The sequence below is a fragment of the Ahaetulla prasina genome, chromosome 5 (genome assembly GCF_028640845.1).
Source record: "Ahaetulla prasina isolate Xishuangbanna chromosome 5, ASM2864084v1, whole genome shotgun sequence".
Lineage (NCBI taxonomy): Eukaryota > Metazoa > Chordata > Lepidosauria > Squamata > Colubridae > Ahaetulla > Ahaetulla prasina.
Window position 1 is genome coordinate 4,201,556 of NC_080543.1, and position 23,903 is coordinate 4,225,458.

Below are 23,903 nucleotides of genomic sequence, written 5' to 3' on the forward strand. Positions count from 1 at the left end.
GTGACTTATCGGCGTCAAGGGAGATAACAGAGACACTTGGCATACGCTCGCTAGTTTGCTGCCAGAGCTGATAGTGCCGGCTAATTAAGCCATCGCTCGGACTGCGGCGAGGGGGGGACAGAACAGCTTGTGACTTACACGTATGAATGTGTTCATCCTTACCAGTGATGGGTTTCAAATTTTTTTACTACCGGTTCTGTGGGTGTGGCTTGGTGGGCGTGGCATGGCATGGCTTGGTGGGAGTGGCTTGGTGGGCGTGGCAGGGGAAGGATACTGTAAAATCTCCATTCCCACCCCAATCCAGGGGAAGGTGATTGCAAAATCCCCATTTCCTCCCAATCAGCTGGGACTTGGGAGGCAGAGAATAGATGGGGGTGGGGCCAGTCAGAATTTTTACTACAAGGTTCTCCGAACTACTCAAAATTTCCGCTACCGGTTCTCCAGAACTGGTCAGAACCTGCTGAAACCCACCTCTGATCCTTACCATTTCGTAAGCCGTAATCACTTTGTCCAAGCCAGGTAGTAGATGCTGCCATTTGCACATATGGTTCGTTTGCAAGATTTCTTTTTTATAGAGGAAGGGTGCATTACGGGAGGATTCATCTCCTAATAAATTCCTTGTTTGATAACAAGGTGAAGGAGGATATTTCTAGCTCAGGGTTGAAAGGTGGGGTCCTTGGTGGCCCTTTGAGCTTGGTTGTTTTCTTGCTGACGTTTCATTTTTATTTATTTTTTTATTTTATTTTTTATTTTATTTTTCAAATTTTTATACCGCCCTATCCTACAAACGGTTGTAAGTCGAGGACTACCCTGTATTATTTCACGTAGGCAGGAAAGAGATCCTGATGTGATTACGGGAGAAGGACTTTGGGATTCGACTTGGAAATGAACAGCAACGAACAACCACAATGGGAAGAATATTGGCGCTTGAAAAGTTCCATGGCAGTTAAGATCATCCAGAAAGTTTCTGGAAACAGAAGTGTGCAATTTCTGGCAAGAAAAAGGTAAGCGGAAGAGGTAAAATCTGGCTATGCAGGAAAGCAAAAACAAAGCGATTTTTTTTCAAAGGTATCTTTATGAAATCAAATCTTTTTATTTGGGGTTAAAAAAAAATCCGGGTTCTGTTTCTATCAATTTTATTTTTTAAAAGGCAAATTATGGTTTGGAACTGTCCAAACAATTTTACTTCCTTTCTGTAATTTCATTTCATTTCATTGTCTATTTTTATTTTTCTTTGCCTGCCTCTTCAATTGCAACGAGACCAAATTTACCTAACTTCTTTTTAAGTTTCTGCTGTTTTGTTGCTTTTTATTATTTCATTTCACGATCTGGTTTTATTTCTCGTTGCATGTGTCTTTGGCAATCCTTATGATTTATATTAATATATTGACCATCAATTGTGTTGTAAATTTTTTTTTTTAATTTACATTTATATCCCGCCCTTCTCCGAAGACTCAGGGCGGCTTACATTGTGTAAGGCAATAGTCTCATTCTATTGTATATTTATATACAAAGTCAACTTATTGCCCCCCCCAACAATCTGGGTCCTCATTTTACCTACCTTATAAAGGATGGAAGGCTGAGTCAACCTTGGGCCGGGCTTGAACCTGCAGTAATTGCAGGCTACTGTGTTCTAATAACAGGCTTCTTACAGCCTGAGCCACACTGCGGCCCTTGATGTTGTACCTTTTATTATTATTATTATTATTTATTGAATTTTTATACCGCCCTTCTCCCGAAGGACTCAGGGCGGTGTACAGCCGGAATGATGAATGATACCTTGATGAACGTATCTTTTCTTTTATGTACACTGAGAGCATATGCACCAAGACAAATTCCTTGTGTGTCCCATCACACTTGGCCAATAAAAAATGCTATTCTATTCTATTCTATTCTATTCTATTCTATTCTATTCTATTCTATTCTATTCTATTCTATTCTATGTGTCTTTAATTGAAAGGAGACCAATGTAATTTATTTTCAGTTTCTGTCATTTTTCAATCTCCACCTATGAACCCGCCCCCCACACCATCCTTTCGCCTCCCCGTCCTTCCAAAAGAGGAAGACAGGCCTTATAATAAGGTAGAGAAACCAATGCCACATAGCTTTAGTATAAAGTAATGCATCAACAAGCAGAATGACAGAATGGCAGAGTTGGAAGGGACCCTGGAGGTCTTCTAGTCCAACCCCCTGCTCAAGCAGGAAACCCTAAACCATTCAAGACAAATCGCTGTCCAATCTCTTCTTAAAAACCTCCATGGAGCACCCACAACTTCTGGTGGCAAGTAGTTCCACTGGTTAATTGTTCTCACTGTCAGGAAATTTCTCCACAGTTCTAGGTTGCTTCTCTCCTTGATTAGTTTCCATCCACTGCTTAGTTACCTTCTCCTGGTGTTTTGGAGATCAGGTTGACTCCCCTCTTCTTCTCAGTGGCAGCCCCCCAAATATTAGAAGACTGCTATCATGTTACCCCTAGTCCTTCTCTTTGTTAGACTAGACAGGCCTAGTTCATTCATGGCCAACTATCTCAAATCCTCATCTCCTTAACGCATCGCTCTTTAACAGAATAACGGAGTTGGAAGGGACCTTGGAGGTCTTCTAGTCCAACCCTCTGCTTAAGCAGGAGATCCCATACCATTTCAGACAAATGGCTGCCCAATCTCATCTCTCAATTGTGGTGGGTAAGGCGAGGAGTACCTGTACACAGAGTTTTCAAAAATTGATAAATAGTTGGAAAATAGATGGGCCTCTGTGGCTCAGACTGGTAAGACAGTCTGTTATTAACAGCAGCTGCTTGCAATTACTGCAGGTTCAAGCCCCACCAGGCCCAAGGTTGACTCAGCCTTCCATCCTTTATAAGGTAGGTAAAATGAGGACCCAGATTGTTGGGGGCAATAAGTTGACATTGTATATAATATACAAATGGATGAAGACTATTGCTTAACACATTGTAAGACGCCCTGAGTCTTCGGAGAAGGGCGGGATATAAATGCAAATTAAAAATAAATAAATAAATAAATAAACCCAGCAGAGATCTCCAAGCCTGGCCACTTTAAGATTTGTGAACTTCAACTCCCAGAATGCTGGCCTCGGGAATTCTGGGAGTTGAAGTCCACAAAGTCTTCAATTTGCCAATTTTGGAGAGCCCTGGTCTAGATAGTTTGAGACTAGGGTGAAGAAATGAGTCCTCCTCACATTCCGACATTTCAAACTTGTGGACTTCAACTCCCAGAATTCCTAAGCCGGCCATGCCGGCTGGGGAATTCTGGGAGTTGAAGTCCGCAAGTCTTAAAAGTTGTCAAATTTGGAGACCCCCTAAGGGGATGAGCTCCCTGTCTCTTCTCCATTCCTCTCCAACTTCCTTTGTTGAATTCATCTTCCAGGCCGCACAGATGGACGACCTACCTGTGGAGAACCCTCCTATCCGCGTCAAGAAATCCACGTTGCGGCAATTCAAAAAAGCGAAGAAACATTTGGTCAAAATCTGTAAATACGAAACCTTCGTTTCTTGCCTGGTTGGCTTATATACCTGCCAGTGGCAAGACCAGAACCGCAAGAAGGTTAAACCAGGACTCTGGTGTTGCCATAAGGTACAATGATATTTTCCTCTCTCCTCAACAGACAGCTGAATTTAACGGACAGCTGAATTTAACGGACACTCTTTCCACCTAGAATGGTCCATTAAATTGAGCTTTTAATGAATTAGATTTTATTCCCCTTCTGCTTATAGTGCTATAAATGGGCATTTTGCTTGCTTTTTTTCTTTTTATGAAGGTAAGCTGAAGCAAGTGGAAAACTAAAGAGAAGCCTAAATTCCCAGGGGTAGCCTCCACAGTCTACATTTCAGGTAGCACAAATATTCCGATTAAATTCTAAATGTGATGCCGTGAGAGAGGGACCTTGGACTCTTAGTGGACAACCATCTAAAGATGAGCCAGCCGTGTGCAGCGGCAGCCAAAAAAGCCAATGTAATCCTAAATTGCATTAACAGAAGGATACAATCAAGATCAAGGGAGGTACTAATACCACTCTGTAAAGCCTTAGTAAGGCCACACCTAGAGTACTGCATCCAGTTTTGGTCACCACACTATAAAAAAAGAGGTTGGGACTCTAGAAAGAGTGCAGAGAAGAGTAACCAGGATGATGAGGGGACTGGAGGCTAAAACATACGATGAATGGTTGCAGGAACTGTGCATGGCTGGTCTAGGGAAGAGAAGGACCAGAGGAGACAGGATAGCATCTTCCAATATTTGAGGGGCTGCCCCAGAGAGGAGGAAGGGGGTCAAGCTATTTTCCAAGACACCTGAAGGCCAGAAAAGGAATAATGGATGGAAACTGAACAAGGAGAGATTCAACCTGGAAATAAGGAGAAATTTTCTGACAGTGAGAACAATCAATCAATGGAACAGAAGTTGCCTTTGGAAGTTGTGGGAGCTTCATCCCTGGAGGCTTTCAAGAAGAGACTAGACTGCCATCTATCAGAAATGGTGTCGGGTCTCCTGCTTGAGCGGGGGGTTGGACTAGATGACCTACAAGGTCCCGTCCGACTCTGTTAATCTAAAGATCCTTTTTTTACTTACAGGGAGAATGCATGTATTTTTCTCTCTTGGTTCTGGCGTTCAGCTTTTCCTTCGTCTTTCTATATATGTGGGGAGAAGCCAGGAATGACTACAACAGCTTTGATTGGTAAGTCTCTCCCATTACTACTACAGGTAGTCCTTGACTTATAGCAGTTCATTTAGTGGCCGTTCAAAGTTACAAGAGCAATGAAAGAAAAAGTGATTCATGAGTCCGTTTTTCACAGTTATGACCTTTGTGGCATCCCCAGTGATCCAAAAACCAGGCGCTTGGCCAATGGGTTCATACGTATGACCTCTGCTGTGTCCCAAGATCCCCTTTTGCGACCTTCTGACCAGCAAAGTCAATGGGGGGGGAAGCCAGATCATTAAGGAGAAACTTCCTGAAAAATTAACCAGTGGAACAGCTTGCCACCAGAATTGTGGCTGCTCCATTCCTGGAGGTTTTTAAGCAGATATTGGGACAACCATTTGTCTGGAGTGGCGTAGAGTAGGGGTCTCCAACCTTGGTCCCTTTAAGACTTGTGGACTTCAACTCCCAGAGTTCCTCAGCCAGCTTTGCTCTAGGGCAGGGGTCTCCAACCTTGGTCCCTTTAAGACTTGTGGACTTCAACTCCCAGAGTTCCTCAGCCAGCTTTGCTCTAGGGCAGGGGTCTCCAACCTTGGTCCCTTTAAGACTTGTGGACTTCAACTCCCAGAGTCCCTCAGCCAGCTTTGCTCTAGGGCAGGGGTCTCCAACCTTGGTCCCTTTAAGACTTGTGGACTTCAACTCCCAGAGTCCCTCAGCCAGCTTTGCTCTAGGGCAGGGGTCTCCAACCTTGGTCCCTTTAAGACTTGTGGACTTCAACTCCCAGAGTCCCTCAGCCAGCTTTGCTCTAGGGCAGGGGTCTCCAACCTTGGTCCCTTTAAGACTTGTGGACTTCAACTCCCAGAGTTCCTCAGCCAGCTTTGCTCTAGGGCAGGGGTCTCCAACCTTGGTCCCTTTAAAACTTGTGGACTTCAACTCCCAGAGTTCCTCAGCCAGCTTTGCTCTAGGGCAGGGGTCTCCAACCTTGGTCCCTTTAAGACTTGTGGACTTCAACTCCCAGAGTCCCTCAGCCAGCTTTGCTCTAGGGCAGGGGTCTCCAACCTTGGTCCCTTTAAGACTTGTGGACTTCAACTCCCAGAGTTCCTCAGCCAGCTTTGCTCTAGGGCAGGGGTCTCCAACCTTGGTCCCTTTAAAACTTGTGGACTTCAACTCCCAGAGTTCCTCAGCCAGCTTTGCTCTAGGGCAGGGGTCTCCAACCTTGGTCCCTTTAAGACTTGTGGACTTCAACTCCCAGAGTTCCTCAGCCAGCTCTGCTCTAGGGCAGGGGTCTCCAACCTTGGTCCCTTTAAGACTTGTGGACTTCAACTCCCAGAGTTCCTCAGCCAGCTTTGCTCTAGGGCAGGGGTCTCCAACCTTGGTCCCTTTAAGACTTGTGGACTTCAACTCCCAGAGTTCCTCAGCCAGCTTTGCTCTAGGGCAGGGGTCTCAACCTTGGTCCTTTAAGACTTGTGGACTTCAACTCCCAGAGTTCCTCAGCCAGCTTTGCTGGCTGAGGGACTCTGGGAGTTGAAGTCCACAAGTCTTAAAGGGACCAAGGTTGGAGACCCCTGGCATAGAGTTCCCTCCTGGAGCAGGGGGGGTTGGACTAGAGGACCTCTAAGGTCCCTTTTAATCCTGTTACTCTGCTTGGGAAGAAGGAATGAAGTCTTTTTTGCTACTTAACAACGAATTCTTTAGTTAAATGTCACCCTTCCTTGCCCTCCTTTTTAGGTACAGCTTCATAAATTTAGGCTACTGGTTTCACTGGTCGACTTTCCTGCTGTTTCTGGCGGTCTTCGTCTTCTCCTACCTTTTCTTCTTAATCGTAAGTGCGGCCCTTCTTTGACTAAACGACTCCCCTAAAAGACATTCGGCCCAAATTTTAATTCATGGTTGTGTGAAGGCGTGAAAGATCTCACGTGGAAAGGCTAGCGCTCAGCGGCAGAAGCAGCATTCAAAAGAATAGAATAGAATAGAATTTTTTATTGGCCAAGTGTGATTGGACACACAAGGAATTTGTCTTGGTGCAGATGCTCTCAGGGTACATAAAAGAAAAGATACGTTCATCAAGGTACAACATTTACAACACAATTGATGGTCAGTAATATCAATATAAATCATAAGGATTGCTAGCAACAAGTTACAGTCATACAGTCATTAAGTGGAAAGAGATGGGTGATGGGAAGGCAGGTGGGAAAGACCAGGTTTGCACACATGAAGGTGCCGTTAAACTGATTTATTGCTAAAAAACAGTGGCCCCCAAAACTTTGGGCACCGGCGACCGGTTCCGTGGAGAGAGGTTTTTCCGTGGACCGGAGGGAGCGTGGTTTTGTGCAGATGGGGGTTCGCTTGTTTGTGCGGTCCGGTTTCTGGCATGCCATGGTCCGGTGCAGGTCCACAAACTGGGGGTTGGGGACAGTGGTGAGATTTACCAGTTGTAACAACCGGTTCGCTTTGCGTGTCCTCCGGAGGCTGGAAATGAACCTATTTCCGGGCTTCCGGTACTTCCGCTAGGCTCATTTTTCACCCTCCCCGGGCTCCAGAGGCTTTCCTGGAGTCTCCTGGAGGGCAAAAACGGCCTCCCCTAGGCTACGGAGGCCCTTCGGAGGCCGGAAATAGGCCCGTTTCCGGACTTCCGGTAGGCCCGTTTTTCACCCTCCCCGGGCTCCAGAGGCTTTTCTGGAGTCTCCTGGAGGGCAGAAATGGCCTCCCCTAGGCTACGGAGGCCCTTCGGAGGCCGGAAATAGGCCCGTTTCCGGACTTCCGGTAGGCCCGTTTTTCACCCTCCCCGGGCTCCAGAGGCTTTTCTGGAGTCTCCTGGAGGGCAGAAATGGCCTCCCCTAGGCTATGGAGGCCCTCCAGAGGCCCTCCGGAGGCTGGAAACAGGCCCGTTTCCGGATTTCCGGTAGGCCCGTTTTTTGCCCTTCCAGAACCTCCACGCGGGCCCTGCATTTACCTGGCATCCAAAACGGGCTGCGTGGAGCCTCCAGGGTGGGTCGGGGCAGGGTGGGAAGGCTCAGCCAGTCCTTGGAACAACCGGTTCGGCGAACCAGATTAAAATGAACAACCGGTTCTCCCGAACCAGCTGAATCCCACCCCTGGTTGGGGGCCACCCCTGGCTAAAAGCCATTGCACAGGGATCTTAGTTGGGAAGTTTTAGCAATAAATCAATTAATGATCAGCCACCTGGTTAGAGTCAAAAAAGAGCTAATGGCACTCAAAGTAAGATTGGACTTAGTTTACTTTAGGTAGGGATTTTAGGCCAGGGGTCTCCAACCTTGGTCCCTTTAAGACTTGTGGACTTCAACTCCCAGAGTCCCTAGTTGGATCATGAAACATCTGCAAGAAAACAATCAAGCTCAGAGAGGACCATGAACCCCTCAATTTCTTCTCCTCCTCCTCCTCCACAAACCCTACCTCCTTTTATCATTGATGATGTTACTTAGTTGGGTCATGAAATGTCTGCAAGAAAATTACCAGGCTCAGAGAGCACCAAGGACCCCATAATCCTTCTCCCCCTCACTTTCCTCCTCCTCCTCCTCCCACTCTCCACAAACTCCACTTTCTTCTAGAATAGAATAGAATAGAATAGAATAGAATAGAATAGAATAGAGAAAAAGAGTGGGATGGAATAGAATAGAATAGAATAGAATAGAATAGAATAGAATAGAGAAAAAGAATGGGATGGAATAGAATAGAATAGAATAGAATAGAATAGAATAGAATAGAATAGAATAGAATAGAATAGAATAGATAATGAAAAATAGAGAATAGAATAGAATAGAATAGAATAGAATAGAATAGAATAGAATAGATAATAAAACAGAGAACAGAATAGAATAGAATAGAATAGAATAGAATAGAATAGAATAGAATAGAATAGAATAGATAATAGGAATAGAATAGAATAGAATAGAATAGAATAGAATAGAATAGAATAGAATAGAATAGAACAGAATAGAGAAAAAGAATAGGATAGAATAGAATAGAATAAATAATAGGAATAGAATAGAATAGAATAGAATAGAATAGAATAGAATAGAGAAAAGAATAGAATAGAATAGAATAGAGAAAAAGAATAGAATAGAATAGAATAGAATAGAATAGAATAGAATTTTTTATTGGCCAAGTGTGATTGGACACACAAGGAATTTGTCTTGGTACAGATGCTCTCGGTGTACATAAAAGAAAAGATACGTTCATTAAGAGTCATAAGGTACAGATAGAATCAAGAATCATAACAGAGAGAGAGAGAGAGAGAGAGAAGGAGGGAGGGGGAAGGAAGGAAGGAAGAGGGAGAGAAGGAATGAGGAGGAAAGAAAGATAGAAAGATAGAGAGAAACAGAATAGAACAGAATAGAATAGAATAGAATTTTTTATTGGCCAAGTGTGATTGGACACACAAGGAATTTGTCTTGGTGCATACGCTCTCAGTGTACATAAAAGAAAAGATACGTTCATCAAGGTACAACACTTACAATACAATTGATGGTCATTTGTACTGATGATGTTACCTAGTTGGGTAATGAAACGTCTGCAAGAAACCTACCAGGCTCAGAGAGGACCATAGACCCCTCAATTCCTCCTCCTCCTCCTCCTCTCCTCTACAAACCCTACCTCCTTCTATTACTGATGATGTTACTTAGTTAGGTCATGAAACGTCTGCAAGAAAACAAACAGGCTCAGAGAGGACCAAGGACCCCTCAATTCCTCCTCTTCCTCCTCCTCCTCCTCCTCCTCCAACCCCACCTCCTTTAATCACTGATGATGTTACCTAGTTGGGTAATGAAACGTCTGCAAGAAAACTACTGTCGTGTCCCACTCCTCCACTGACGGCCGGGTCAGGGAAATCCGAATCAGGTGTGCCTCTGCAGCTCTGCCCAAAGTCCTAGCAAAGTCCTCAGGGCAGGCAGGAGACCAGTAAGTGACTTCAGCAAGATATGTTCGACTTTGCCTGACTCAGAGACTGCCAGAAAGTAGATCCTTTATATAGGCCATGGGGTGTGGCTCCATGACTCAGCACTTTTTCAGGCCTGCCCCTTCCTTCCTTCTGTTGCCTCCGCCTATCAATTCTCCTGAAGCGAGGATCTCTCCAGGCTCCAGCTGTTGGCAATTGACCTCCTTCAGGCTCACATGCTGTGGGGGAGGGGGAGGGGGTCTAGTTGCTCCGTTTGCCTGGGCATGGAGTCAGGGCTGGGGGCTGGAGGTACTTCTTCCTCCTCAGCCTGTCTGGGCATGGAGCCAGGGCTGGGGCCGGGAGGCGTACTAGGACATTCCTCAGCGTTCGGAAGCAGATAAGAAGGCCCCGGCTGCGGTGAAAGCGGGCGAGACACAACAACTACCAGGCTCAGAGAGCATGCAGGATCTCACAGTTCAACCCTGAGTTACAAACATTCTCTTAAATCAGTAGAGTTAATCTTTGACCTACAACCATCCATTTAGCGACGGTTCAAATACACAATGGAGCCCCAAAGAGTGACTTATGACCGGTTTTTACACTTACGGCCATTGCCGCGTCCCCCATGGTCACGTGATGGAAGTTCAGGCGCTTGGCAACTGACTCATATTTATGACGATTGCAGTGTCTCCAGGGTTACGTCCTCGCCTTTTGCGACCTTCTGTCAAGCGAAGTCAACAAGGGAGCCAGATTCCCTGAACAACCGGGGCCGGTTTAGCTCTGCCTGGTAAGGCCTGTTATTAAGAACACAGCTGCCTGCAATTACTGCAGGTTCGAGCCCGGCCCAAGGTTGACTCAGCCTTCCATCCTTTATAAGGTAGGTAAAATGAGGACCCAGATTGTTGGGGGGGCAATAAGTTGACTTTGTAAATATATACAAATAGAATGAGACTATTGCCCTATACATTGTAAGCCGCCCTGAGTCTTCGGAGAAGGGCGGGGTATAAATGTAAACAAAAAAAAACCAAAAAAAAAAAAAAACCCAGGTTACTCACTTAACAACCTCAGCGATTCACTTAGCAACCGTGGCAGGAAAGGCGGTAAAACGGGGCAAAACTCACTGAACAACATTTTGGGTTAATCAGTCGTGGTCATAATTCGAGGACTACCTATATCTGCTAGCAATGGAATTTATATTTAAGCGGGGCTAGCTTAAATTTTAAATCTGTTTAGTTTTAAATTTTAAATTCTATTTATATTTTAATTGGGGTTTTTAGTTTTTAAATATTTTAATTCCGGCCAATTGTGTAATAAGTTTTTTAATTAAGTTTTTAAATTGTATATTGTGTATGTTTTTTAGTCTGGCTGTACACCGCCCTGAGTCCTTTGGGAGAAGGGCGGTCTAGAAATGCAATTAATAATAATAATAATAATAATAATAATAATAATAATAATAATAATAATAATAATAATAATAATAATAATAATAATATTTGCCAACAAATGGTATAGACTTCTGAAATCGTTGGCTGAATGCCTCTTATATCACATTGAGTTATGAGGCTGAGGATGGCGAGGGAAAAATGAATACCTATGTTTATTTATTAATAATATTAATAATTAATAAATGGTTAACCTTTTTTTTATTTTTATTTTTTTATTTGCATTTATATCCTGCCCTTCTCCGAAGACTCAGGGCGGCTTACACTATGTCAAGCAATAGTCTTCATCTATTTGTATATTATATACAAAGTCAACTTTTATTGCCCCCAACAATCTGGGTCCTCATTTTACCTACCTTATAAAGGATGGAAGGCTGAGTCAACCTTGGGCCTGGTGGGACTTGAACCTGCAGTTATTGCAAGCAGCTGTTGTTAATAACAGACTGCATTAGTCTGCTGAGCCACCAGAGGCTTGATTTATTAAATTTAGTAATTTGATTTATTTAATTTAGTAATACATAAATGTCCTCTCCCCGTAACCAACGGTCGGCTACAACTAAGCATGTGCCCTTATTTTACAGTTTATAGCAGTTTTACTCCTGTTTGAAAGACAAGAGTTGGAACTGCACTGGTGCCATAAGGTAAAAGCCATTTGACTTCCTTCCTTCCCAATTGCCAATCTCCTTCCGGTTTGGGAAAATTAGCCCTGGGAAATGAAATTTAATGTAGAAAAAAAATTTTTTTTACACCTAGGCGAGAACAACCAAAGATACAGGTATAAATGAGGTGGTACCTGGTTCAAAAGCAGTAACTGGGATTGGGAATCCTAGCAGATAGTCACTTAAACGTGAGCCAGCTATGTGCAGCAGCTGCCAAAAAAGCCAACACAGTTCTGGGCTTCATAAACAGAGGGACAGAATCAAGATCACGTGAAGTGTTAATACCACTTTATAATGCCTTGGTAAGGCCACACTTGGAATATTGCATTCAGTTTTGGTCACCACGATGTAAAAAGGATGTGGAGACTCTAGAAAGAGTGCAGAGAAGAGCAACAAAGATGATTAGGGGACTGGAGGCTAAAACATACGAAGAACGGTTGCAAGAACTGGGTATGTCTAGTTTAATGAAAAGAAAGACTAGGGGAGACATGATAGCAGTGTTCCAATATTTGAAGGGCTGCCACAAAGAAGAGGGAGTCAAGCTATTCTCCAAAGCACCCGAAGGCAGGACAAGAAGCAAGGGATGGAAACTAATCAAGGAGAGTTTATCCTGCTGGGTAAACTGAGGCACAGTATGTTGGGTTGAGTGCCCCATTATTGTTAGGCTAGCTGTGAGCATTGGTCAGTCGGAGGAGTGACCACACCTTTAGACAATGAAGGAATAGCCTGCCAATCCTAGTAATGATTGATGCATTTATTCATTAGATTTTTATCCTGCCTTTATTATCACAGTACCTATATATAACTCAAGGCAGTAAACGTACCTAATAATCTTTCCTCCTATTTTCTCCACAACAACAACCCTTTGAGGTGGGTTGGGCTGAAAGAGACTGACTGGCCCAAAATTATCTAGCCAGCTTTCATGGCTTAGGTGGCACTAGAATTCCCCTTCTCCTGGGGATTGGCCCAAAGTCACCCAGCTGGCTTTCATGCCTAAAACAGGACTAGAACTCCCCATCTCCTGGTGAATGGTCCAAAGTCACCCAGCTAGTTTTCATGTCTAAGATGGGGCTAGAACTCCCGATCTCCTGGGGACTGGCAGAAAGTCACCCAGCTGACTTTCATGGCTTAGGTGGAACTAGAACTTCCCATCTCCTGGGGACTGGCCCAAAGTCACCCAGCTGGCTTTCATGCCTAAAGTGGGACTAGAACTCCCCATCTCCTGGGGATTGGTTCAAAGTCACCCAGCTAGCTTTCATGTCTAAGATGGGGCTAGAACTCCCGATCTCCTGGGGACTGGCAGAAAGTCACCCAGCTAGCTTTCATGGCTTAGGTGGAACTAGAACTCACCATTGTCTGGTGATTGGCCCAAATTCCCCCACTCAGGTTTCATGCCCAAAGTGGGACTAGAACTCACCGCCTCCTGTTTCTAGGCCGGCACCTTAACTAACAAGACCAATCTGTATAATTGTTAACATATGTATATGCCTGACTGACCTACAGAATGGAAATCATTTTTTTTTAAATTCTTCCCCAGTGGGAAACAATCGCTGACACACAAAAAAGAAATTCAGGCAGTCAAACTTTTGACACAGGAATGGAGGGGAGTCGGAGTAAGCTGGTTTGTGTCGTCGTTAAGGCATCAGGCTTAGAAACTGGGAGACCATGAGTTCTAGTCCTGCCTTCCGTTTGAAGCCAGCTGGGTGTCTTTGAGCCAGTCCCTTTCTCTCAGCCCCAAGAAGGAGACATTGGCAAACCACTTCCGAAAATCTTGTCTAGAATATCACAGGGACTCATCCAGGGAGCTTCCAGGAATCCAAACTGACTTAAAAGTAACATATAGAAGGAGCCCACAATGCATTTATTCTTCCCTTCGGCCCAATGGTGAAATCCAAATTTTTTTACTACTGGTTCTGTGGGCGTGGCTTGGGGGTATGTGTAATGTGACTGGGTAGATGTGGCCAACTTTTTTTTTTTAACTTTTAAAAGCATTTTTTCTACAACCTCTTCGGCTGAAGAGGTTGTAAAAAAAATTGCTTTTAAAAGGCTCCTCTGACGATCCCGGCTGAGTTGCCTGATAGTCAGAGGCTTTTCTTTTCTTTTAAAAGCATTTTTTTTTGCCTTTAAAAGGAAAAAAAAAGCCATTGACGATCAGGCAACTCAGTTGGGATAAATCAGAGGAGCCTTTAAAAGCATTTTTTCTACAACCTCTTCTGCCGAAGAGGTTTTAAAAGATTCTGACGATTCCAGCTGAGCCGCGCGATCATCAGAGGCTTTTTTTTTTTAACTTTTAAAAGCATTTTTCTACAACCTCTTGGCTGAAGAGTTTGTAAAAAATTGTATTTAAAGGGCTCCTCTGACGATCCCGGCTGAGTTGCCTGATAGTCAGAGGCTTTTCTTTTCTTTTAAAAGCATTTTTTTTTGCCTTTAAAAGGAAAAAAAAAGCCATTGACGATCAGGCAACTCAGTTGGGATCGTCAGAGGAGCCTTTTAAAAGCATTTTTTCTACAACCTCTTCTGCCGAAGAGGTTTTAAAAGATTCTGACGATTCCAGCTGAGCCGCGCGATCATCAGAGGCTTTTTTTTTTAACTTTTAAAAGCATTTTTTCGGCCGAGGAGGAAGGGGTTTTTGCTACTGGTTCTCTAAACCACCCACTGCCATCGCTACCGGATCAGACGATCCGGTTTGAACCGGGAGCATTTCACCCCTGGTCTCCAACCTTGGCCGCTTTAAGACTGGTGGACTTCAACTCCCAGAACTGAAGTCCACAAGTCTTAAAGTGGAGGAATTCTGGGAGTTGAAGTCCACCAGTCTTAAAGCAGCCAAAGTTGGAGACCCCTGCTTTAGATGGCCTGGAAAACAATTGATCTGGAGGTCTCGGCCTTTGCTGAAATCTCATCAACAATGCCACTTAAATCAATAAATAATCTCCTCCTTCATCTCTTTAGCGCTTGGCCCTTTTCACCCTCTTCCTTTCCTTCACCGGCTTAGCAGTTATCACAATGTTTTGGACCCGTCAGTGGCACACGTTCTACCTGTCGTTTCAGGTAAGAAGGGATTATTTTTATAATAATAATAATAATAATAACAACAATAATAATAATGATGGTGTTAAAATTAGTTTGGTGTAACCCGTTTTCTAATAAAACCATGAACAGAGGGATTGTTGTGACCCAGGCCGAAGTAGGTAGTAGGAAACTCAGTCCGTGAAAAAACAAACAAACTTTATTCAAACAGCTGAGAATTACTTCATTCCCAGCGTCATTCAACTCAAATTAAAGCAAATTCCTCCCAACACAAATTCCTCAGTCTTATCGCAAACCTTGGTCCAATTAGGCAAACTGCCCAAGGCTTTTCTTGGCAAAAATTCAGAAGATACCGAGACAAAATAAATGCAACAAGACGAAGCTATCAACGTTGTTTTCCGGCAAAGAGCCCAAACGCCGTTGCTGGTCTTTTAAGCCTTTTGGGAGGGGCCAGTCATCTCTTGGCCCTACTCCCGAGTTGTCCCCTTTGCTTGAGCTGCTCTTGCCTTCTGGCAGCTCTTCTCATGCGTGCATTAGGAACAGGCTCCTCCTGTTTCTCTGCCTCACTACTGTCAGTTTCTGGAGGCTCTGGAGTCCGCACCTCGCTCCCCGATGGCCCTGGCCCCACCTCTGCCTCATCGCTGTCCGACTCCGTTGCCAGGTCCGCAGGCTGCTGGCGAACCACAACAGGGATAGGATCAAGATCATGTGAAGCCTTAGAACCGCTTTATAAAGCCAAAGTAAGACCACGCCTGGAATCCTGCATCCAGTTTTGGTCAGCACAATCAGTGGTGGGATTCAGCCGGTTCGGGAGAACCGGTAGTTAAATTGCTGGCTGGTCCCGCCCAGTGGTGGGATTCAAATAATTTAACTACCGGTTCGCTGCCCTAATGACTGGCTGGGTGGGTATGGCCATGGGTGGGCGTGGCCATGAGGTGTGACAGGCAGCACTCGGCTTCCTGCCCCCCCAGGAGCAAAAATGGGCCGCAGGGGGGGGAGTACTCCCCACCCTGTTTTGGGCCTAGTAGGCCTCCCTGCACCCACCCACCCAGAGCCAAAATGGGGCACATGGGGACTCCAGGAAGGTGTGGGGCTGGAAGGGGCAGAGCGATGTAAAAAGGATGTGGAGACTCTAGAAAGAGTGCAGAGAAGAGCAACAAAGATGATGAGGGGACTGGAGGCTAAAACATATGATGAACGGTTGCATGAACTGGGTATGCCTAGTTGAATGAAGATGAGGACTAGGGGTGATATGAGTTTTCCAATATTTGAGGGGCTGCCACAGAGAAGAGGGGGTCGAAGCTATTCTCCAAAGCACCTGAGGGTAGAACAAGAAGCAATGGGTGGAAACTAATCAAGGAGAGAAGCAACCTAGAACTAAGGAGGAATTTCCTAAAAGTGAGGATTGTTAACCAGTGGAACTGCCTGCCACCAGAAGCTGTGGGTACTTCATCACAGGAGGTTTTTAAGAAGGGACTGGACTGCCACTGTTCTCAAATTGTACAGTATTATAGGGGACACGGTGGCTCAGGGGCTAGGACGTTGAGCTTGTCGATCGAAAGGTCGGCAGCTCAGCGGTTCGAATCCCTAGTGCTGCCATGTAACGGGGTGAGCTCCCGTTACTTGTCTCAGCTTCTGCCAACCTAGCAGTTCGAAAGCATGTAAAAAATGCAAGTGGTAAAAATAGGGACCACCTTTGGTGGGGAAGGAGCAGCGTTCCGTGTACCTTTGGCGTTGAGTCATGCCAGCCACATGACCAGGGAAATGTCTTCGGACAGCGCTGGCTCTTCGGCTTTGAAACGGAGATGAGCACCGCCCCCTAGAGTCAGGAACGACTAGCATGTATGTGCGAGGGGAACCTTTACCTTTACCTTTACAGTATTATACATTACTGTAGGTCCCTTCCATCTCCATTATTGTAGTTTCTACTAATCTACTAATCGTCTCTTCCTTTTCCCCTCTTCTTCTTCCTCCTCCTCCTCCTCCTCCACCTTCTCCTTCTCCTCTTCCTCCTCCTCTTCCACCTCCTTCTCCTTTTCTTCTTTCTCCACTTCCTCCTTCTCCTCCTCTTCCTCTGCCTCTACCTCTACTTTTTCTTCCTCCTCCTCTTCTTCTTCCTCCTCCTCTTCTTCTTCTTCCACCACCTCCTCCTCCTCTTCTTCCTTCACTTCCTCCTTCTCCTCTTCTCTTCCTCTTCCTCTACCTCTTTTCCTCCTCCTTCTCCTTCTCCTCTTCCTCCACCTTCTCCTTCTCCTCTTCCTCCTCCTCCTCTTCTTCTTCCTCCTCCTCCTCCTACTTCTCTTCTTCCTGCTCCTCCTCCTCTTCCTCTATCTCTACTTCTTCTTCTTCTTCTTCCTCCACCTTCTCCTCCTTTTCCTCCTCACAGGTGACAGCTCCTTTCCTTCACGTGGTTGCCATATTCACCATGGTCCTCTTGGCTTGGCCGGTGTCTCTGCATTTCTTCCGGGTACGTGATAAAGGTAGTGTATCTCCAGCTAATAACCATTCGAGGCCCATGGAAGTGTCTTTAACAGAGGTCTTCCAACTTGGCCGCTTTAAGACTTGTGGATTTCAACTCCCAGAATTCTCCAGAATTCTGGGAGTTGAAGTCCACAAGTCTTAAAGCGGCCAAGTTTAGGGACCCCTGGACTTTAGAATCAGAAATGGACCTCCTGTCTCATCCCTTCAAGCCAATTCCTAAAGGTGAGACCCCAGCTCAGGTTCTCTTGGTGCTTGTTAGTAGCAGAAGGCCAAGTTTCCTCTAACTGAGGACAACCTGTGCTACCTAGTCCTCGCTTTCCCTCAGCGATTTATTTATGGCAGCCATGAAACCTCCCTTGAGGAAAGGCTAAAAACGTACCAAAATTGGTTGCAGGAACTGGCTCTGTTTAGCTTAATGAAAAGAAGGGACCAGGGGAGACATGACAGCAGTCTTCCAATATTTGAGGGGCTACCACAAAGAAGAAGAGGGAGTCAAGCTATTCTCCAAAGCACCTGAGGGCAGGACAAGAAGCAATGGGTGGAAACTCACCAAGGAGAGAAGCAACCTGGAACGAAGGAGAAATTTGCTGACGGTGACGACAATTAATCAATGGAACAGCTTGCCACCAGAAGTTGCGAATGCTCCAACACTGGAAGTTTTTAAGAAGAAGCTGGATAACCATTTGTCTGAAACGGTATAGGGTTTCCTGCTTGAGCAGGGGGTTGGACTAGAAGACCTCCAAGGTCCCTTCCAACTCTGGTATTCCGTTAATATGTGGAGAGGTCCCATTTCTAAATCGTATTTAGAAATGGGACCTCTCCAATAAATATTGATTTTTAACAATTCATGGTCTGATCCAGCAACTTGATGCCTTCTCTCTTCTTCAGTCCTACAGGCGTTGATTCTTACTCCTTACCTGGTTGTCCTTATCTACCTTATCTTCGTTCCCCTGGGCATGTACTCCCCCTGCATCCGAGAGAAGGGGACTCTCGGTCCGAAGCCAGCCCTGATTGGTCACAGAGGAGCCCCTATGGTAGGTGGAACCAGAAGTGACTCCCGTAGCCAAAAGAAGGGCTATCAAAGCAACCTTCCCAGAGCAGGTTCCTTCAAGATTTGTTGAAAGTAGAACTTCAATATTGACCGAGCCATTGGATGTGGTGCAAGATTTGTAAATTTGGTTCCATGTATGAATGAAGAACCTAGTTGGGCAGGGGTCTCCAAACCTGGCCACTTAAAGACTTGTGGACTTCAAGTCCCAGAATCCCTCAACCAGCCATGCATGGAATTCTGGGAGTTGAAGTCCACAAGTCTTAAAGTGGAGGAATTCTGGGAGTTGAAGTCCACAAGTCTTAAAGTGGAGGAATTCTGGGAGTTGAAGTCCACAGGTCTTAAAGTGGAGGAATTCTGGGAGTTGAAGTCCACAAGTCTTAAAGTGGAGGAATTCTGGGAGTTGAAGTCCACAGGTCTTAAAGTGGAGGAATTCTGGGAGTTGAAGTCCCCCGGTCTTAAAGTGGAGGAATTCTGGGAGTTGACATCCACAAGTCCTAAATTGGCCAAATTTGGAGACCCCAGCAAGCTGAGTTAGGAGATCAGAGTCCCACATCAAAAGAATAAGGTTGGAACTTCATTGAGTTGGGGATGGGAGCCATCATCAAACCAAGAAATTAATATTTAAATTATTTTTCATAGTTCTTAACCATCAAGCTTCTTGGAAGCCTACAATTTAATCAATAAAATTAAGCATTCAAAACAGAATTATTTAAAAAAAAAACCATATAGCCATAGCAATAGTAGACTTACCATTGCGCAACTTGGGCGTCCTCCTGGACGGACAGCTGTCTTTTGATGAACACCTGGCGGCCATCTCCAGGAGGGCCTTTTACCAAGTACGCTTGGTTCGCCAGTTGCATCCCTTCCTTGACCGGGATGCCCTATGCATGGTCACTCACGCTCTGGTCACTTCTCGTTTGGATTATTGCAATGCTCTCTACATGGGGCTGCCCTTGAGGTGCACCCGGAGGCTACAGTTAGTCCAGAATGCGGCTGCGCGAGTAGTAACGGGAGCCACTCGTGGCTCCCACGTAACACCACTACTACGCAGTCTGCACTGGCTTCCTGTGGTCTTTCGGGTGCGCTTCAAGGTGTTGGTTACCACCTTTAAAGCGCTCCATGGTTTAGGACCCGGGTACTTATGAGACCGCCTGCTGTTACCTTATGCCTCCCACCGACCCGTACGCTCACACAGAGAGGGTCTTCTCAGGGTGCCGTCCGCCAAACAATGTCAGCTGGCGGCCCCCAGGGGAAGGGCCTTCTCTGTTGGAGCTCCCACGCTCTGGAACGAACTTCCCCCTGGCTTACGTCAAGTACCCGACCTTCGGACCTTCCGCCGTGAGCTAAAAACACACTTATTTATTCAAGCGGGACTGGCTTAATAGTTTTATTAATTTTAACTGGGGTTTTATTATTTTAGGGTTTTTAATTTTTAATTTTAATATTTTTAATGTCGGCCAATTTATAATTATGCTTTGTTTTAAATTTTTTGGTTTTAATTGTATATATATTGGTGTTTTATTGTTTGGCTGTACACCGCCCTGAGTCCTTCGGGAGAAGGGCGGTATAGAAATCGAATAAAATAAATAAATAAAATAAAAATAAATAAATTACCAGTATATACCGCTTCACAGTGCTTTACAGCCCTCTCTAAACAGTTTACAGAGTCAGCATCTTGCCCCCAATAATCTGGGTCCTCATTTAACCGACCTTGGAAGGACGGAAGGCTGAGTCAACCTTGAGCCAGTCAGGATCGAACTACTCGCAATCGGCAGAATTAGCCTGCAATACTGCATTCTAACCACTGCGCCACCACGGCTCAATAAAACAACATACGCTCGGCAACTGGCATGTATTTATGACAGTTGCAGTGTCCCGGGGTGGGGGTGTCACGCGATCCCCTTTTGTGACCATCTGAAAAGAAGTGGGGAAGCCAGATTCACTTAACAACCATGTTACTAACTTAGCAACTGCAGCTAAGTGGTTCACTTAACAACGGTGGCAAGAAAGGTCGTAAAATGGGACCAAAAAGAATCACTTAACAACTGTCCCCCTCAGGAACAGACATTTTGGGCTCCGTTATAGTCGTAAGTCAAGGACTACATGTAACTTAATGTAGTTACGGTGAGATGCATGTGCTAACTTAAGGCCGAAGTCGCTGGTTTTTTTCCAAATTCTGAATGTTTTATTTTCAATCCTAGCTGGCTCCTGAAAATACCGAGATGTCGTTTGCTAAAACCATCGATCATGGCGCTATCGGTCTGGAGACGGACGTCACCATTAGGTAAGCATGCTTTGTTGCTCAATCGTGGCTTATTTCTTTAGCCACAATTCTGAAACAGAAGCATTTCCTGAAGAATGCACAGTCACTCACGCCCTCGTGACGTCTCGCCTGGATTACTGCAATGCTCTCTACATGGGGCTCCCCTTGAGGGGCATCCGGAGGCTTCAGTTAGTCCAGAATGCGGCTGCGCGGGTGATAGAAGGAGCCCCTCGTGGCTCCCGTGTGACACCTATCCTGCGCAGACTGCACTGGCTACCTGTGGCCTTCCGGGTGCGCTTCAAGGTTTTGGTGACCATCTTCAAAGCGCTCCATGGCATAGGGCCGGGTTACTTACGGGACCGCCTACTGCTACCAAATACCTCTCACCGACCCGTGCGCTCTCACAGAGAGGGACTCCTCAGGGTGCCGTCAGCGAGACAGTGTCGTCTGGCGACACCCAGAGGAAGGGCCTTCTCTGTGGGGACTCCCGCCCTCTGGAACGAACTCCCTCCAGGACTTCGTCAACTTCCGGACCTCCGAACCTTTCGTCGCGAGCTTAAAACACACTTATTCATCTGCGCAGGACTGAATTAGATTTTAAATTTGTTGGTTTTTAATGGGTTTTTATCATTTATATTGTTTTTAATAATTTGGCTTATTAGAATAAGTTTTTTAATTGTTATTTTAGTCTGTATTTATATGTTTTACTTGCCTGTGAACCGCCCTGAGTCCCTAGGGAGATAGGACGGTATATAAATATGAAAATAAATAAATAAATAAAATAAAGAAAAACAACAACCTTCAATCTTAACTTGGTGAGGTTGGCTGGGTGGGCCCAAAGTCAGCCTTGTGAAATCTTCCCACCCACCAAAAACCTGGTTTGGACTATTTACAGATAGTCCTTGACTACCAGTTCGTTTAGTGACCGTTCAAATTTACGACGACACTGGGCGGGGGGGGGGGAAAGCGACTTACGACCGTTTTTCACACTTAAGTCCGTTGCACAACGTTGATCCCGGTTTGATCCTGGCCACCAGGATCAAAATTCGGACGCTTGGCAACTGGTTCGTCTGTTTGATGGTCGCAAATGTCCCGGGGTCATGTGATCCCTTTCTGACCAGCAAAGTCAATGGAGGGGGGGGGAGGGGAGCCAGATTTGCTTAACAACCGTGTTCCTCGCTCAACGACTCAAGGGATTCGCTTGACGAACGTGGCAAGAAAAGTCGTAAAACAGGACAAAAATTCACTGAACGGCCCTCTCACTTAGCCACATGAATTCGGGGGCTCAGTTGCAGTCGTAGGTTGAGGACTAAGCTGCAAATAAAATGCGTCAGGGCACCTTGGTTTTTGACCACCCTGGGTAGATGTGGTGCATGTTAAGGGTAATCTGGATTCACAACCAAGGTTGTGGACTGTTGAGCAAAGTACCCTACAGATGAAAACGACTGAGACTGGATGTATACAATAAGAGTCACTTGCAGACAAACTGGGGTTTGATATTCCTTTACTTTTAGGGAAAAGGCAAAGTCATAGTCCAAAAACAATCCAGGTCATACACATATAAAGTCAGTCAGTCAGGGCTTCTGGGTGGTGCCACCTTTCTCGCTGGGTGCTAATTTATGGCACTCCGCATTGAATATGGTAAAAGCCGGATTTAACAACTGATCCTGGCTTCATTTCTCTCTCTGGTTGAAAGAGAGAGACAGAGCAAGGGGGAGGAATTGGGTAGATTCCCCTAGGGGCTTTGTTTTTGTAATACAAAGTCCTGAACGGTCGAATCCCCTTATTTACCCCTCCCCCACCTCCAGTATTCTCTGCGCTCCTGAAAAAGCAGGAAAAGAGGAAGGTGTCCACTTCTGCTAGCAATTGATTTCTTTTTGTGGATACGAAAAGCAGGCGGAACGAGTGTGAGGAACAATTATTGGTTTGCAAGTATTTTTGATTTTCTGACTTCCGCCCCCCCTTCAGTTTCGTTTTAGAGAAACTGAAAGCAGAGCGATACATCAAAGGGAGCTTTGCTGTTGAATCGAAACTGAATGGAGATTTTATCTTATTGTGTTTGACTGTGGACTGTTGGATTATATTACGCTGTTTAAGTATTTTACAAGGGATTCTCAGCAGGAATTTTGTTATGGAGGTTCTTTCAGAAGAATGGATTCGTGACTTTATACAGGACTACACAGAAAGTATGTATTTAATTATTCAAAATACGAATTGATAGAAAATGGGTACGTTTTGGATGAGAGTTTGGAGCAAATTAACCAGTGCAATTATTCGGAAAATGGAATGGAGGACATACAAATAAAAGTGGATAAATATGAAGATTTGATCGTGAAGAAACAAGGTGATTTAAAGAAGTTTTCTTTAAATAGTTTGGATGAGCTGCCTGAATTTGTGCTACAGGAGATTGTCCTCAAATGGAAAAGACTCACAAGCTTAATGTTTCCCAAGAGTTCTCTTTTGGACTGATGGAATATACGGCAGTAATTTTTGGATTTCTGGACATAAGGAATTACTAGGAAATATTGTGATTGACTTTTAAAAGGAGCAACGAAGGAAAGACAGAGATTAATGCACCAAAAAAATGGCAAGAGACAAAAGTATTATTTTGAAACAAGGTTTTTAAAATATTAATAGACAAAATATTAGTGTCCCGAAAGACAATTTGTGATTATAAGAGACTAGATATTTGGATATACTGGATTTTGATGAGGAAGGACTAAAGTTGAATAGATATTGTAATTAATTAAATAATATTGTAATTTTCTATTGAAATTTTATAAATTTTATAATCTGTTGTATTGAATTTTAAATAGAATATTCTTGAAAGATCTTATGTAAGAAAGACTTGGGGAAATTATATGGTTATATGGTTATAGAAGCTATAAGGAGATATTCTCTGAACTGGATTGGATTTTTATGCTTTAGCTGGTTTTAAATATTTTAGGATTAATTTGTTCTACTGATTTATATATTTTATTACTGTTTATTGTTAATTTTTTGAAGGATTTGGTTATGTAAGGAGGAAGTCAGAGCTAGAGAGGGAGAATTGGTATAATAGTTTTGGGAAAAATTTTTTTTAGCATATGTTTGTTTTATTTTTAACTATACCTTGTGTTTGTTCCGGGAAGCCGGGGGGGAGGGGGAGGGGCTTTGTGAAGGGAGAGAGGTTGGGGGGAAAGGGGGGAAAAAAATTTTTTGTAAAACTTTTTGACTAAAAAAAAAAAAAAAAAGTCAGTCAGTCAGTCAGTCTTCTTACCAATGTAGACTTGCACAACAAACAAGTTCTTCTTTCAGTTCGGCAAAACACAGTTCAATACACAACAGTCAGTATCTTGAGGAATCAGTAACTAGCCATGATCAAGCAACGACCATAAAGCTCAAATATACAGTTGCAGCATGTCATCAGGTTACAGTGCTGTAGCGTCCCTGTAGATTC

At 44.6% G+C, this 23,903-nt stretch overlaps 1 protein-coding gene across 1 annotated transcript in view; it reads left to right on the forward strand.

Annotated features, from left to right (window-relative positions):
• Positions 1-3,392: 3,392 nt before the first annotated feature.
• Positions 3,393-23,903, forward strand: part of GDPD4 (glycerophosphodiester phosphodiesterase domain containing 4) — a 27,019-nt gene continuing 6,508 nt past the window's right edge. Inside the window, exons 1-8 of the mRNA XM_058185113.1 lie at positions 3,393-3,590; positions 4,583-4,686; positions 6,376-6,469; positions 11,565-11,624; positions 14,592-14,690; positions 17,056-17,149; positions 18,039-18,184; positions 20,403-20,485. Coding sequence (XP_058041096.1) covers positions 3,393-3,590; positions 4,583-4,686; positions 6,376-6,469; positions 11,565-11,624; positions 14,592-14,690; positions 17,056-17,149; positions 18,039-18,184; positions 20,403-20,485 — 878 coding nt within the window. The remainder of the gene's footprint in view (positions 3,591-4,582; positions 4,687-6,375; positions 6,470-11,564; positions 11,625-14,591; positions 14,691-17,055; positions 17,150-18,038; positions 18,185-20,402; positions 20,486-23,903) is intronic.